At 38.4% G+C, this 17,133-nt stretch overlaps 1 protein-coding gene across 2 annotated transcripts; it reads right to left on the bottom strand.

The window, feature by feature from the left end:
• Nucleotides 1-178: 178 nt before the first annotated feature.
• LOC133708161 (uncharacterized) lies at nucleotides 179-16,064 on the bottom strand. 2 transcript variants are annotated; one of them, XM_062133615.1, is made up of 17 exons: nucleotides 15,737-16,064; nucleotides 13,573-13,654; nucleotides 13,241-13,344; nucleotides 13,029-13,124; nucleotides 12,719-12,821; nucleotides 12,451-12,560; nucleotides 5,858-6,346; nucleotides 5,450-5,768; nucleotides 5,069-5,200; nucleotides 3,956-4,435; nucleotides 3,796-3,872; nucleotides 2,564-3,018; nucleotides 1,969-2,429; nucleotides 1,625-1,783; nucleotides 1,255-1,539; nucleotides 644-895; nucleotides 179-516 (listed from the first exon to the last, which is right to left on the bottom strand). In XM_062133615.1, exons 1-9 carry the CDS (start codon nucleotides 15,749-15,751, stop codon nucleotides 5,175-5,177), a joined length of 1,344 nt encoding a protein of 447 aa, XP_061989599.1. In that variant the 5' UTR covers nucleotides 15,752-16,064; the 3' UTR covers nucleotides 179-516; nucleotides 644-895; nucleotides 1,255-1,539; nucleotides 1,625-1,783; nucleotides 1,969-2,429; nucleotides 2,564-3,018; nucleotides 3,796-3,872; nucleotides 3,956-4,435; nucleotides 5,069-5,174. The 2 variants fall into 2 exon arrangements, with proteins under 2 accessions (XP_061989599.1, XP_061989598.1); XM_062133614.1 differs by having other exon boundaries at nucleotides 3,956-4,938; nucleotides 15,737-16,063.
• Between the last annotated feature and the right edge of the window lie 1,069 nt (nucleotides 16,065-17,133).

Genomic DNA, 17,133 nt, shown 5'->3' with positions numbered 1-17,133 from the left:
ATATATAGACTGCCAGCATGTTCAAATTGTTGAGCAGTTGTAACAGATGGGAATAATCATAAGTCATCTTGCAGTTATTGATGCAACAGTACGTACTACTAATTTGGGATTTGCTACAATCAGGATATTCCCAAATTGGTAAGGGTTTAAAGTGAACTCGGTGGTGTTGGAGGGAGGGTGAGTTAATACAGCTCATAATTGAATTGATGAAACTTTTTCTGTGAAAGCAATTCAGACACACATTGTACACGAAAACAAGGAGTAACATGTAGGAATTTACCTCCTAAGCCTATCTGTCAATAATATTGCATCATATATGGAGCTGGCCTACAATGTGTGCAGATCTTTTAAGCTGACTGCGTAAAGTAGAGTTGTACGTATACATCGACTACTCTAAGACATATATACACATGGAATGTCAAAACCTATACAAGTTTGTGATAACCTGGTCACAGATCAATGTTTAGTAATCCTCGGATGAGTTCTTGCATCACAAACCACTTCATTCTTCATTACCTGTAAAGACAGATCTTGGAAAAGTTAGAATTTAATGTAAATTATAGATCGCCAACAAAGAGTGGATAATATAAAAATCAATATAAGTTACTGTAATAATCATTTATGCAATAACTAGGATACGTACCAGACGCGATGCTGGCTAAACAAAACCCTATTAATTTGGATCTTGTGATTTAACCAGAGCAGGTAGCCAAAAAGCATATTTCCCCACGAGAAATGATTTTGAAACTCAGTTGGCACTCCTGCCAAACATTGAAAGAGGAAGTGGCATCGGTCGGGGTGACAAGGAGCTAAGCCCTTCTTTTGGGTTAACTTCAGCACCGGTGCTATCAGCAAGCGGTGAATATGGCTTTGTCACATTTTTTGTTGGCCTTTCCTGAATAACATTGCAAAGCAGAAGTTTTGATTAGTAAAACCCCAGTTGTGAGGAAGTAATGCAGGCTGTCATGAGTCACCTTTAACAGATCAGAATTATCAGCTACAACAGTATATATACAACACACCAGCAATACTTTTAAGGATGCTTGTTAACTTCTCCATTTTAGAAAATTTCATTTTTGACAAATATTAAAGCCAAGGCCATAAAATTATGAATTTCTTTGTTTTTTTATTTATTTTTTTTTTTTTATGGATAATTTAGTGTTCTATGGTGAAGTGGTGAACACGGACAGAGATAAAGAGGTAATGTTATTATATGGCAGTTCAAAGCTCGAAGTTATAGCATCAGGATCTAACCTTTGTTTTGTTTGGTCAATAAATGCTCATTGCTCATTCAATTGCGTTGTACACTTCAAAAGCCTGGGGGGTGTCACGGATGCACTTTATTACACGAGCTTGCTCCCTCATCTCGGTTGATCTATCACGTAAATAAAGAATGAGCAGCGAATGTGGAGCTTTTGGGTGGTCTTTTTTTCCAAATGCCAGTTCCATTGTCACCAGGTCATCCCAAAGTACATCCCACAATACCGAACAGGGATCCCTAGCTGGGTTGAACTTCTTCTAAGAAATAGTATTGGGTTGCTGGAGACCAAAAAATACAGCGTCAGTGTTTGGTGAATAGCAAGTAAGAAGGATCAATAGCACCAAAAATGATTATAATATTTACTTGCAGCAGTATCACTCTTCGATGAGTGACCACAAGAACTTTTCCTTTGCGGATTAAAAAGTGATCTTCATAAGCATCTGATAACGCAAACTTCCCACGTACTTTAAATAGATCAACCTGGAGGAAAAATGAACCTGATTCTGCCAGCTGCAATATAACCTTCATCACAAAACATAAAATTCAGTTCAGTCACTGATCACAACAGATCATTAGCCAACAAATCCCCAAGCTGGGTATCCAAAACAAAAAATGACATGCCTCGATTTTCTAGATCACATGCAATGCATAAGATCAATTTCAAGTTATGTCAAATTAGTGTTTCAATCAGAGATTAAAACTAGTACCTGTCCTTGAGCTTTGTAGTCGTCATATGGTCTAAGTATATTATCACCACTAATTACACGCGGCAGTCGTCTACGGAGGAGTTGATCTTCAGAAGTTATAGCTGATGCTATCTTCATTCTCATTGCATTAGCACCTTCAGTAGTTTTTGACAGAAGATCCAGAACCCCACTCACCGGTTGTGCAGCTGCACCAATTAATCCTTTTCCAACACCTTGAACAAAACCCTCAACACCAGAAGACTTAGCACCTTCAAGTGGTTTTGTCAATATGCCAGTGACCCCTCTGAAGAAGCCTTTTGCCAGTGCTCCACCTCCTTCTCTAATAACATCACCAAAGTCCTCTACACCCTTGCTTTCCTTCCAAGGTAAAAGTTTTATAAAAATTCCGGTATATATAACTAAGAACCTGAAAGCATGTAATAAGATCCATCTGAACTGAATGCTTTTACATCAAGCCATTCCTGAAAAAAATAAAATAAAATCAGAGTCCCATAAAATACCAAAAAGAAGAATTCTCAGCTCTGAAGCTGTATTACAAGAATAACAAAAAAAAAAAAAATATCTTCAAAGTGAATTCGGTGCTCTCTCTAAACACCTTCTTTTCAAGCTCATGAAGAAATATTCCAGAACTGTAAATTTCCGAATGGCGAATCGCAACAGAAAGGCCAACTCGAGAGGACGGATACACATCTTTTTGAGATGAAAACAGCATAGCTCCACTGCAGCTTTTGTAGTCTTGCGGAGAAAGCATGTTAGGAACAGGACTAGTATCCTCAATAACTTCAAGTACTTGAATGTTTCTCCTTGCAGCTGAATGCTTCCTTTCCATGGAGGTTGTAGGACTTTTTAAAGCTGTCTTTGCAGAGTTGACTGCTCTAGAAACAATTGGGGAATCTGGATCTGCATTGTCCAAAGGCTCCACTTCCACCACTCGATACGCCAAAGAAATAGATAACTCATTAATGATCCAATAAGGAACAAAAAAACCTTATGATTTTGGGTGCAACAGTGGTCCCTGCCATGTCACGTTCAATACTCACTCGCAGTCTCCTACAAATATGATGGTAATGGAGATCATGTATATGACAACCAAAAACGCATTCATTATATTAGCTTCAAAAAATTTGTTATGCCAACAAGTACTAAACTCAGGCATCAGAACGCAGACATCATCCTAGAATCTTACATAAATGTACATACGAGTAGAGGACAAATGCCGAAGTCGTACCAATTAAATTAAAATTATCATAACATCCACACAAACACATACACATGTAATTTTGGAAGAAATAAAGAATCTGTCTGTTGATGAATACGTTATTTCAAATTTTAAGGCTACTCACGGAAAGGGTCGCACCAAATTTTATTGTTTAAAACAGAGACCACTATTAGTGTGTTACAAATCCCAAGTTTTACTGCTAAGGAACAAAACATCATATTAAGAATGAAGCTCTAAATCACGAATCTTTTTTCTTTTTCTTTTTTCACATCTAAGTGAGCTACATACTAAACTAGTAATTTGATAGAAAGCTTCATAGCATTTAAAAATGATTGGAATACAAAATGATTGTTGGCCTACATCCCAACTGTTTAGATATTTAGGAACAATGGTATCCCAGCAAAAGAACGAGATCATGATTTCAAAACGTACAGTAGAAATGTCCAGGTAATCGCACGTTGGGATCCATAGTGGTGATGGGAGGTCCAGACATTGTGAATATTAATAGTTTACCAATGTCCTAAAGCTTTTGAAGACAGTAGCAAGCTAACAAAGTTTAACCAATTAAAGAAAGAACAAAACTAAAAAATTTCTCGGGAAGCACTTACCTTTTACTTTTCTGGTGAACCATCCAGAATGATGAGACATGATCATTAGAATATAGATTCAAAACAAGAATGGGGCCCTGCAAGGACAATAAATATAGTTATTAAACTCTTAATCGTATCAAGATATTAGAAGTGTCCTTAATTTGACGAAAGTGATTACCTTCTCCATGACCCAGCCACCCTGAACAAACAAGGTGAGATATATCGGTTTCTGAATGTCTGCTGAATATATATGAACACCGCCACGTGAAGAGATCATACCATTCTGGCGCTCAATACACTTTCCTTCTTTTATCTTTTCCCAAATGGTGAATTCAGCCGGACAGGGAAGTCTGTTTTCCAACTTCATAGGAGAATTGACAGAGATTCTCCAATCATAAACAGGTGCGTTGAGTTCAGTATGAAGAACTGAGGCATCTGCCCCAACACTAAGCCAAAGTTGTTTATTTACGTTACTAGTACAACACAGAAGTTTATCTTTCTTCTCAAGCTGATTCAACTGAAATGTAACATTAGGCATCGTATTTTCTTGCTTTGAAGTATACTGTCCTGAAAGTGAAACCTGATCCATAACCGTCAAGTCCTTTCCAGATGCATAACCAGATCCCACCGCAACAACAGAACCCCAGGAATATGGACGCTGAGGATGATCAACAGAAGGGCAAATTGTAAGCACTGGTCAGAATCACTTGATGTACTTTTCCAAGGTAAAACAAATGAACCTCCAGGGTTTATGGCAGAGACATCATTCCTAGGGCGATTTATGTTTCCACTTGTTCCAGATGAGGAATCATAAACTTGAATCAGAGAAGCACCACATACTGAAAGTTTCAATGTAACATCAGTCTCATTTACAACTGTTGCAAGACCCCTGAAAATAGCATGTTTCCTGCCATTTTTCAGCATAACTTCCAGTGCAATAAAATCATCCTGTAACAATTTTGGAACAACTGACAATGGAAGCAATGCCCGTATGCCCTGCCAAACACCTTTGGGGCCCAGACCAATATAGAAACCTATGTCTCTATCAACTACATTCTCATTCTCCAAATCTCTTTGAAGACTTGGAGTTGTTTTCCTCTCAAAATAAGAAGTTGAAACCAACAGGCAACCATATTCAGCACTGTAAGACTTAAAGTTGAACTGAAAAGCAAATAGAAGATGATATTATCTCATGAACTGAGGAATATTAGAGCACCAAAGGAAGGAAGGAGGGAGGGAGGGGGAGAGAGAGAGAGAGAGAGAGAGAATGCAACAACTGAGTGATCTCTACCTTGATAAGGGATTCCACGTCTGGATTGCGTATATCACATAGCCAAGCCCAACAGTTATCTTCTCCAAGAGACATATCACGGAGTCTAAAATTTCCTAGGGTGCCTTCAATGGAAAGAGAACTTGGGTGGACCTTTACAAAACAAACGACTCAAGTCAGTATCAAGTCAACATAGATCAACCTTAAAAGTACCAAAGAAATTCAAGTTCAAAAACAAATACTGCAAAGATGACAATGACCAAATCAAATGTACAGTAGTTTGGAAACCGAAATATTTCATGAACTCTAGTAAATTTCAACTATCAATACCACTTGCATGTCATATACAAATATAAAATGGAACATCAAAATAATTAATTATTAACAAATTATTCTCCTCACCTTCAGATCTAGCACAAAACTTTCTTGCACAAACGTCGCAAGCAGAGAAGCATCCTCCTTGTTGAGAAACAGTCACACTGTCCACGTTCATGTTCAAATAAAATACTACACGACCTTTACCATAACCCAGCAATCCTTTGACACGCCCAATTTCTTCAGTTTTTTCTTTGTTCGTCAAAGATTTGTCACCTGAACCTTCAGTAATGTCTGCAGTACTTTCCTCACTGTACACAGAGCTTAAGTCCAGGCCAAAAACAATTAAAGCGACCAAAGTAGGTCTGTTGCAGAAGAATTCCAGTTTTGACATACGGATGCTCATCTGAAATCAGTTGATAGGATTAGCAATGGAAATTAAGCTAATATGAAAGAAAATAACAATAATTAAAAGTTGACTGGTCATGTCGGTACCTGGGCGTCAATACCATCATAATGAGGTGAACTAGAACTCAGAGTCGAGAAGGTGAGAGATACAAAATTGGAATAGTCACTACCCTCCGCCTCATAAAATTCCTCAGCAGAAATGCACCTTGCCTTAACAAGATTCTTTTCAAGGACTAAGCCTTCTGCAGATGCAAATCCAGCAGCATCATTGATGTCCTCAGTTGTTACACATGAAACCGTATCTGAAGTTGGTGAACCAAAGCCTGCATCTGATACAGACATAAAATCTGGCAAAGCATCCGTAAAATTATCATCCTCCTCATGAAGTAAAACAGACATTTCTTTCCAATGTGGAGCAATTATGCCGGGGGATGAAACTAAATTGTCACTCTTCAGCACAGAACAAGCTAAATACTGTGGGGTTGTAGAGAGACGACCTTGAAGCTCATCTTTGATTTTTAGAGAGTGAAGCTTTGTCTTAAGCGTCATGTCACCTTCCCAAAGAATCATATGAACCTGTAACACAAAATGGCCTAGTCTTCAGTAGTAGTATCACTATTGAAAGAGCTCAAATAGTATGACTCAACATCCCTAGAACTTGCATAAAGTTAAAAAGTGATAATAAAATAAACCTAAAAATTAAATCAACATTCAAAATTTGACAAACAATTATAAAAGTGGAATATGTCCACGCACAGAAACACCTCTTCCTCCACTATTCTAATCCTACTGCCTGTATCACTTCAGCTAGGTAAATATACGAACTCAGAAATATAAAAACTATTACAAAGAAAAACAAATTCAACACTATCATTCTATATATTTTCACTTTCTGGATCCCATGTCGGTATGAGCATACATGCTGTCATAAATCATAATGGACTATACATTGGCTAAACAAACCTGCCCCCCACTAGCAAGAACCTCAAGCATCAGAGTCTCATCAAGTTCTTCAGCATCTTTATCACCCGTCTACACACTATAGTAGAATAAAACATATATACGCTAGTAAACAAGTATAAAGAAGAAGCATACATGGCAAAAACCAAAAATGATGAGATTGAGGATCCTGTAGATACTTTGACAAAATGGACCCACCAAAAAAGTAAAACCAACCTTTCCATAAATAGATAACTTTGTCTCCACCAACGCCCCATTAATGACAAGGTCAGCTGTTTTAGAATTGCTGGTCTGAGGCTCACCAAACTCAGCAACACGATCAATTGTTTCTCCCAAGACATCAACTGAAGGGGGAGCCTATATGCAGAATATTTTTGTATAACAAACTCGTTTGTATAACATCAAACAAGTTTGTCAAAGGCAGGCTGTTTTTCAATCTTGGAAGAACATTGAAAGAGGCTTATCAAAGTGGCTGGGCAAAGAGATAGAGCTTTATCCTTATCAAAACAACAGAGCTTTTTTCGTCTGCGAAAACTGTGAGGAGGCAGAACAGATTGCTAGTCATGGAAAACTCCCATTGCTGGGGCAACCAGAGGTCCTTCTTTTTGAGTGGGCACAAGGATTGACAAACAATCTGAAGAAGGTGGTGAGCTACAGAGGATGGATAGCAGTGAAGGGACTCCCACTTCATTGGTGGTCACAGAAATATTTTAAGCAGATCGGTGATACTTGTGGTGGCTTGCTTGAAGTGGATAACAGGACAGAAGGCTTCAAACATCTGTTCGAAGCTCGGATCAGAGTCAGAGAGAACGAGATTGGATTCCTGCCTGAACTAGTGAAGCTGACTGAAGGTAATCAATCTCACATTGTACGTATCCAATCAATTTTGCCGGCAAGACAACTTACCAAGGCAAGAAGAAAGGAACTACAATTCCACTTTCTCTGAAAGAAGAAGTTGACAGAGGCTGCTGGGGATTCTATCTTTGAAGATGAAGATAATCGGAATATTGCTGGACAGTTTTGTGTAGGCAATTTTCCGGCGAGCTCCAGGTTGCCGGAAGTTGACTCGCCAATAATTGATATGACACGTGGCAGTGCTCAAAATATAGAGAAACAAAAGGTCCCTGAAGGTCTTCATGAGAATACATGGGAAGCTGCAAAGATTTCTTGGGAGAATGAGGAGCCGTCATTGGAAGTGGAGAGGGTAGATACAGAGAATAATACTCAACTGAGTGTGCCTGGCGCTTTAATTACTGGTGGAGCTCAATTTTTGAAAAAGAGCGACTTGAGGAAAGGCAATTGGTTTACTGGGTTGGGCGGGTCTCGAAGCTCGAAAACCAATTCTCCTTCAAATTCTGGGAAAGTTTCAAGAGACTTGCTTAGGGTGTTGAAGCCTGAAGACTTTGGAGGTAGAAGATACTTGCAGACAGAACAATCCTTGGGAGACAACAGAGTAAGCTGTAATTCGGTGTTAAGAGGAGGAGATGAAGATGAAGATAAGGAGGAAGATGAAGAGGAAGGTGTCGTTGAAGATGAAGTTGAACAAGCAATTCGTGGAAATAAGCAAGGAGGAAATGAAGGAACTTTTGAAGAAGAGCTAGAAAAGGAAGAAAGTAACTGGAAATCAAATCAAGAAGATATAGAAGATCTCATCGAAAGAGATGGGGAGGAAAACTTGTCTGCAGATCTTGATTTGGATGATTTGCTCAGTTCAGATAGCTCAGATGACGAGTGCAGTGATGCGGAGTTCTCCTCTGTTGAAGGAAATCTAGACAGAGATCCGTTGGAGGATGAGGATTTCAGTTTAGAAGGTTTTAGGGAAGGACATACAACTAGTAACGCCCTAGCAGCAATTCAAGAAGATGAAGGAAAGGTGGAAGATGGGAATAATTTTTTCCCTCTAGAGGGGACAAACAAGGATGGAGCATTTGCATCTGGAAAAAATGGAGAAGTTAATCGAGCAACGAAAGAAGTTCAATCTTTAACCAAGCAACCTAAGAGAAAAGAGGGGACAAACTCAACCAACGAGAGATCACATCAGACTCAAAAGAATGTCACAGGCCTACAAAAAATAGGTAAACTTGGGAAGTTCCTAGCGCCTATGAAGCTGAAAGTGTATGCAAGGAAAAAGCAGAAGAGTAAGAACAGCCTTGATGCAAAAGCCAAGAAGGACTGGACGAATATGCAGCTAAATGCCAATGTTGAGATGGGAGAATCCAAGAATTTTAAATGAAGATTCTCAGCTGGAACGTAAGAGGGTTGGGGAGTAAGAACAAAAGAAGGGTGATTAAAAATTTGTTGATTGAAAGTGGGGCTGATATAGTAATCTTACAGGAAACAAAAAAAGGCGAAATAGATCGAAGACTAATCGGAAGCATCTGGGGAGCACAATACAAAGATTGGGTAGCAATTCCATCGTGGGGAAGATCTGGTGGTGTGGTGGTGGTTTGGAACACCAGATGTGTTTCTGTGACAGAATCCGTAGTTGGGATTTACTCTGTATCAATAAAGATTGCTGGAGTTGATGGTTTGGATTGGTGGCTTTCATGAGTATATGGCCCAAACAAATACAGAGAAAGAGTAAGGTTTTGGGAGGAACTGGCAGGGCTATATGGGTTATGTGGAAGTAGGTGGTGCATATGTGGGGATTTTAATGTAGTCCGATTCCCTTCCGAAAAATCAAGTGGTGGCAGAACTACCCGTAGCATGCAGGCATTCAATGATTTCATAAGGGAGGCAAATCTTTGTGATCCAAGTCTTCAAAGAGCAGAGTTCGCATGGTCCAATTTAAGGGAGAATGCGATCTGGTGTAGACTTGACAGATTTCTATACTCTACAGATTGGGAGTCCATGTTTCCAAACTCAAGACAACTGGCTCTTACGAGAGTAACTTCTGATCACTGCCCAATCTCAAGACATACATCTGCCTTATACCAAAGAAAGCAAATTCCCTAAAAGTGGGGGATTACAGACCTATTAGCTTGATAACAAGCTTATATAAAATTATTGCAAAGGTATTAGCTTGGAGATTGAGAGAGGTTTTAAGTGACACCATTTCTGGTGTCCAGGGCGCTTTCATAAAAGGGAGACAAATATTAGATGCAGTTTTGGTGGCTAACGAAGTGGTTGATGAGACAAGGAAGAAGAAGAAAGAGGGTCTGGTGTTCAAAATTGACTTTGAGAAAGCGTATGATCACGTAGAGTGGAACTTTTTGGATTATGTTATGGAAAGTAAAGGCTTTGGAGACAGATGGAGAAAATGGATAGGGGGTTGTCTGAGGTCAGCAAATTTTTCTATTCTGATAAATGGGAGACCAAGAGGAAAATTCGGTGCTTCTCGGAGATTAAGGCAAGGTGACCCCTTATCACCTTTTCTTTTTACCCTAGTGGTGGATGTCCTGGATAGACTTATGGAGAGAGCAAGAGATTGTAGACTAATTGAAGGCCTGGTAGTCGGGAGGGAAGAGGTTGAAATCACTCATCTGCAATTCGCTGATGATACAATTTTCTTTTTGAAGGATGATGACCAGAATTGGAATAATTTAAACATGGTCCTAGAAAGTTTCTGTTTGTTTTCAGGGCTGAAAATCAAAAAATCAAAATGCTCCGTAGTTGGAATAAATACTGAGGCTGGGAGATTAGAAAGGATGGCTGATGAACAAGGCTGTGAGATTGGAGTTTGGCCTATGAAATAACTGGGCCTTCCCTTAGGTGGTAACCCAAAGCAAGCTTCATTTTGGAACCCAGTTGTAGAGAAAATTGAGAAGAGATTGGAGGGTTGGAAAAAAGCTTTTTAGTCGAGAGGCGGTAGGCTGACATTGATTCAAGCAGTTCTAAGCAGCCTCCCAACATACTATTTATCTCTATTCCAAATTCCGGTGGGAGTGGCAAAGAGATTAGAATCTCTTCTGAAAAATTTTTTCTGGGATGGAGTCGGAGAGGGTAAGAAGAACCATCTAGTTCATTGGGAGATAGAGGAGGGCTGGGAATCGGGAATCTACTAGCAAAAAATAAGTCTTTCCTAGGGAAATGGCTTTGGAGATTTCCTTTGGAGAGAGAGTCCTTATGGCATGCTGTAATAAGGAGCAAATATGGATATGATGTGAATGGGTGGGACACAAAGCCAAGTTTGGGTGGATCAAGTAGAAGTCCTTGGAAGGATATTTCAGCAGGAATAAGCCAATATTCTCTATGTCATAAACTAATTGTGGGCAATGGCAAAAGAGTGAGGTTCTGGGAAGACTCTTGCCTAGAGGATCAACCCTTAAAATTCTACTTTCCAAGGTTGTTCAGACTATCAAGACACACCAACTATTCAGTGGAAAGGTTAGCTATCCCTCTCAATTTTCCAATGAGCTGGGACTTTGGGTTCAGAAGAAACTTAAATGATCAAGAGATTGAGGAGTTTGCCTCGTTGATGGTTAAGCTAGAAAATGTCCGATTAGTGGAGTCCAAACCAGATGAAAGGAGGTGGAAGCTTGAGCCTAATGGGAAATTCTCTTGCAAATCTTTCCATAGCTTCTTAATTAGTGGAGGATCAGATCCAATTTTTGCTCCTGCAAAGTTTATTTGGAAGGTCAAGGTCCCTACTAAGGTGAAGATTTTGGGATGGCTTGTGGTACTGGGAAGACGAATACATGTGATGTTCTTCAAAGGAGAAGACCGGGAAGTTATTTTTCTCCTCACTGGTGCATTTTATGCAAAGCTCAAGGGGAAAGTGCTGATCATGTCTTCGTGCATTGTGAAGTGGCTAATTTCTTATGGAAAAAATTATTTAGGGAGGCAAGAGTGGACTGGACAACTCCATTAGAGAGAAATGACTTGCTAAGAGAAAACCCCATAGCGTTTGGTAAAGGTAAAAAGGCCAGAACCCTCTGGGGTTGTGGGGTGCTAGCTGTAGTTTGGGTGGTCTGGATGGAAAGAAATAAAAGATTATTTGAAAACTATGGAGGGGTGGAGAAGGAAGACCTGTGGGAGAGAGTCAAGTTCTGGGCATCCTTATGGGTTTCTATTTCTAAGGAATTCAAGGATTATAATCTTTCTTCCATTATACTTAACTGGCAAGCAGCTGTAGCATAAGGCCCTAAGCCTTGATTAGTATTATTAGACGAGATGCTAGGCCTATCGCCCTAGCTGCCCTCTGTAGATCATTAAAGCGGACTCCTTGTCCGCCTCCCTGTATCTCGATTTTTGCTTTTTTTAATAAAAAGCTGTTTCTTCTCAAAAAAAAAAAAATTTCTCTCTTTTAGATTCTTTATGAAGGAAACAAGAAATCTGCATTAAAACAGTACAAGGGTAGAAACAGAAGGTTGATCAGTAGTCAACAAAAGAACAACCCTCAACCCACACAAACAGGACAGCGGAACTTACAGGGAGGTAAAAACACAACCACAAAAATAAAAAGTAAAGCCCAACATAAAAACGTAAAATAAAAACAAACAAAAAAACAGTAAACACACCAAGCCTACAATCAAGATAAATCAAGAGTTTCCAAGAAAAATAACTCAATACAGGACTACTACCAATCAAAAAGTAAAGCATTGAAGGGAGTCTCTTGAATACTTTGAAAAAAGAAGCCCACTGCTGAGGGGCAACAAGAGTAGACAAGAAGAGCAGAAAAATAAAGCTAAAACTAGGATTGCAAAGAAAACAAGCAATCCAGAAAATTCTATGGCATTGTCAAACAACCAGAATCAGCAGATAAAAGTGACAAGGCTAACCTTTCGCAACTTATCAAGAGCACCACTGGTATCAAATGTTTCATTCCCTTCTTCATCCATCGTAACAGCAGCAAGTTTGGCTAAAGTGGCACCCGAACAAAAAGGATGTCCTGGATTACTACCAAAAAAACAAAAGGAGGGGCTATAAAAAGCAGAAGCAGACACAGGAAACTACAAGTGAAGTCAATTCATCTAGAGAAAACAGTGGAAATAAACTTTTACAAAATTTCAGACTTCAAAAGTAGCTAAGGAAGCACACTTTACTAACCTGACAAATCCTCATATCTTATATGTACATTGCTAATTGATATCTTTAGATTCCCAATAATAGTAGCAATAAGGGAACCTAGCCATGAATTTCCATTAGATTGCTGCAAAAGATTTTTTTGTCAGCCAAACTGCTATATTTCCCCCAAACAGAAAGTAAAATGAAATGGTGATATCTTAAAATACATAAATAAAATAAAAAACTATGGTGGCTATTCTACTTGCAATAAATATTAATAAGACAAGTAGTAAACTTACTACATAAAAGTAACCCAGTGAATGAAAAAATAATGGGAGAGAAAGCATCCTACCTTGAGAGTCCTGTCATCAGTAACAGGATGAGCAAGGATGAATACACGGTCAATGAGAACAATCACAGGTTCTTTGCCCACACTTTTCCATGGAACCTATAATTTATAGGAGGAAAGAAAAATAAGACCACTGAAAAAATATAATTAATGTAGGATCAACAGGAATTAGTTACCAAAACCAATCAGTGAGCAATAGAGAAGAAAGCAGCTACCTTTAATGTAATGGTACCAATAAAACCAGCTTTTACAGTGACTGGAAGTTTTAGTGAATTTAGGGCCTCTGCCTTTAATTTCAAATCTTTGAGAACAACATCACCTGTTAATTTAAGAAATAATATCATGAATATATGTTCATATGGAAAAGATCAACATATTACTTAAATAAAGGGCAATATCAGTGAACTAATCTAAAGCATATATTCCATATATGGAAAGTAGAGTGCTTACGAGTTCCAGAAGCATTTTGTAGCATTTAATAAACTTAAAGAATTAGGTGGGAAGGATGAGAAAACACATGGTATAACTGCAAAGTCATGATACAGACCTTGCCAAACACTTATTCTTAAAGCTTCGACAGAGAGTCCTTCAACATATTCCCCCAAATATCTTCTAAGCAAATGGAGGACCTGCCAAAAAGAAGCATAAGAAACCATTTTTGTTTAGGTATAATAGATATGTATTAATTAGTGTTTAAACATTTATCTCTTTTGATGGTGAACATATTTATTATTTGTTTGCATTTATATAGAAAATCTATGAGCAAGGACAAGCAATCCATCTAAATTTTAAAAAAAATAGTAATAAAAAATAAATAAAAAACTTGCAAAAATCAAATGAAATTCAACTCCTCTTGATCAATATACATAAAACAAAAAGAAATATCTCAAAAATCCTCAAATAAAAGATCTATAAAGAAGCTAAAAAGATCTAATTTTGTCTCATATAAAGGCCGTTTCATCCACTTATCCAAACAAATTATATATTCCAACTAAACAATACACCTTGAAATCAACTTCACAGAACGCCAAGGGGTGATTGCCATTTATTGGCCCCAAATAAGATTGCCAATGACACTATCGTTTCTAGTTCCAAGGAAGTGGACAAATTTGGTACTGTTGTCAAAATTATAAAATGCATATAGCCTAGAATTTTTTTTTTTTTTTCAAAAGTAGCAGCTTTTCATTAACGAAACAAAAGGCATAATACAAAGTAGCAGACAAGAAGTCCACAAAAGACGGCTAGAGCATTAGAAGAGACAGCTCAACTGACTTTAGAACAGCAAAGACTAAGAGACCTAAACCACAACAGCTTGCCAATTTAGAATCTAGTGTATAATCTTTAAATTCCCTAGATATAGAGGCCAAGATGCCCAAAACTTCACTCTCTCCCACAGATCTTCACCATAAGCTTTGAAAATCCTTTTATTTCTTTCCATCCAAACTACAGCTAACACCCTGCAGGCCCAAAGGATTTTAGCCTTTTTCCCTCTGCCAAAAGCATAAGGCTAATCACTTAACAAATAAACCTCCCGAAAGAACTTGTCCAATACACTGTTTTGAAAATCACAATAGACTGTTTTGGTGAGAATCAGTGTTTCGGAGATAAATAGTGTTTTCTTCTAGAGGTGCGGAGTGCAAGATAATTGAGCGATGTCCAAAAGAGACCTCTTGTCTGTGTTGTTTATGGACCTCTTGTCAGCTGTTCTGATAATCTCTTTTGTTGAGCAATAGTCCTTTCTTCTCAATTATTAAATGAGCAAAACTGTATCCAACACACCTTCAGAAACAATACCCTAAGTCAACCTAGCTCTCGCAAAAACCTACTCGACACATCATAAATATAAACCAAGGAGCAACTCACCCATTCTAAGTCACTAACAGTTCGAAACCTACCCTTGATCTAAAACAGCTCCAAGAAAAATAGTCCTAACAAACGATTTCAAAATCTAAACCATAGGTTTTTTCAAACCTGACTATCTGAACCACAAATCTATTTTGCAGTTGATTTGTAATATAAATCATGTCTAGAAACTGTCAAGCCTTAACATATTCCCCTAGAACCTGCACCCAAAATTGGCCAACTCCTCCATCAATCTAAGAATAATACCTGCATTCTAGCCTTATAAAGACTCGTACTCAAACTAATTGGTCTATAACCAATAATCAATGAGAAATTACAATAATTAAATCATGAACATTCCAGGTTTAACAGTAAAAGCAATTGATACCATCAGCTTGGGAGCAAACTTTTCTTTCAAAAACTAGATATAAATAAACGAATAAACACGCAAGTTCATCCCACTTGCAGCTTAAAATGCTCGGACCATTCTTAGCTGCTAAGAATCAAAGGTGTACCATAATAAGTTAATAACCACCAAAACTTCTTAACATATACACTGCTTATTCAACCAGCAGAACAAGGTAGTCCATACTCCGCTTATCAAGCTTTAAACGTATATAAATCAGTTCTTCACTGTCACACTAAGCTTGCCTCTGATTCAGGTCAATCTAATTCAGAAATTTCACACTGAATATCCTAAGGCGATCATACTAGTTCTTCAAATAATCACTAACATAAGAAACAAAAACAATCAAGAACGGCCAGTGCGGAAGCGGCTTTCATCAAATTTCAACAATCAAAGCACCATAGATAGTCAAATTCATCTCTAAACCATCAAAATCGAGAGAGAGAGTCAGAAAGAGCCTTACGTGTGCTTCGAACATGGCTGCGAATCGAACCGATGATCACCGGCCACGATCGACCGGATTATGACCTCAGCAATGCGCAAAGTGAGGGTGATCGGCCGGCGAGCATTGCCATTGGTTGCAGAGAGAGTAGCGTAGTCTGAAGTCGGTGGAATTAGGATTCCGAAGCTCCAAACCCTATTCGCACAGAGTGAGAGAGAGAGAGAGAGAGAGAGAAGGGGACGGTTTTGAAATGAAATGTTTAGGGAAATGAGAGAGAAGAGCAGGGCCAAATGGGGACAAATTGTTGCTGTAGGAACCAGAAGCGGTAACGAGACGTGTGAAACGGCTTATATATGGCACCCGCGAACATTACGCAAGTGTACTCTTACTCCTCCTCCTTCAGGTGCTTTCTTTATTTTATTTTTTTTTCCTTTTATTTTTTTGTTTTTCTTGTGAGATTCGTGAATTTTATGCGTAAAAATTAGTCACAAAAAGAGAAGGAATAACAACAGAAAAAATGTCTTCTACGTGTCAGCACTCGATTGATATATCATTTTGCAAATAATGATTTGGTGGTCAATTAATTGATATTCAGTTGTGCACTGTTTTTGAATTTGAGTCTGATTGTGAAAAATAATAAGCATTCCAACTGTCTTTTTATTTTTCATCATTGAATCTACATCTAATGACAATTAAGCACGACTGACCAAATGTAGTCATAACTTAATGTAGCAGCGAAAAATTTCTCCTAGTTGTTTAGATAAGCATCACGATCTCACGTAAACAAATTTATGAGTCTATCACTACACTCAAGGTCGAATTTGTCATACTTACACTTAAATTACTGAGTTGTTCGGAAATAGTTTATGTATTTCAATAACCCTAGCCATATTTTAGTTTTCATTTTTACCAAATGATTAAAATTGTTGTTGATCACCATCATTCAGGGGGTCCAATATGTGGATTGACCATAGAGTTGCTAGCCTTTCCATCGATCCTCAGCCACTCAATGTTGCTGTTGGTGTGAATTGTTCTATTTCAAAGGGTCGAGCTATTTAGCAGAGGTTTCATTAGGGTAAAAATAAATAAACCAACACAGTGGGGAGCTAGACTTAGACACGTCGAATGATGAGCGCTACGCAAATGCCAACACCAAAGAGTCCATCATCCCAATTAGCCGCAGCTCAACTCCTTAAAATGCCAAGCAGGCCTAGCCTACAAAAGTGTTTAAGGCTCATTCAAACTGAAGAAGGCAGGCCCAATTATGTCCCTCCTATAATGACCCACAACAACAATAATCGGAGCCGAATGGAAAAGAGTCAAATTTCAACTTCTTCATCTAAGATTTGACCTTTCTGGCAGCTTGGTCCCTGATGTCTGATGAGGCCAAAATCAGCAAGTATGCTAGTCACACAATT

Source organism: Rosa rugosa, chromosome 5 (assembly GCF_958449725.1).
Source record: "Rosa rugosa chromosome 5, drRosRugo1.1, whole genome shotgun sequence".
In the NCBI taxonomy this organism is placed as follows: domain Eukaryota; kingdom Viridiplantae; phylum Streptophyta; class Magnoliopsida; order Rosales; family Rosaceae; genus Rosa; species Rosa rugosa.
Note: the sequence above shows the minus strand (reverse complement) of the source record. Positions and strands in the feature narration are given on the sequence as shown.

Excerpts from the sequence above, each read along its gene's own strand:
- LOC133708161 (XM_062133615.1), bottom strand. Across the intron at positions 13,125-13,240 it reads TTGGTACCATTACATTAAAG|GTTCCATGGAAAAGTGTGGG; the intron begins GTAGCTGCTTTC and ends TATAAATTATAG. Across the intron at positions 12,561-12,718 it reads AAGATATGAGGATTTGTCAG|GACATCCTTTTTGTTCGGGT; the intron begins GTTAGTAAAGTG and ends GTAGTAATCCAG.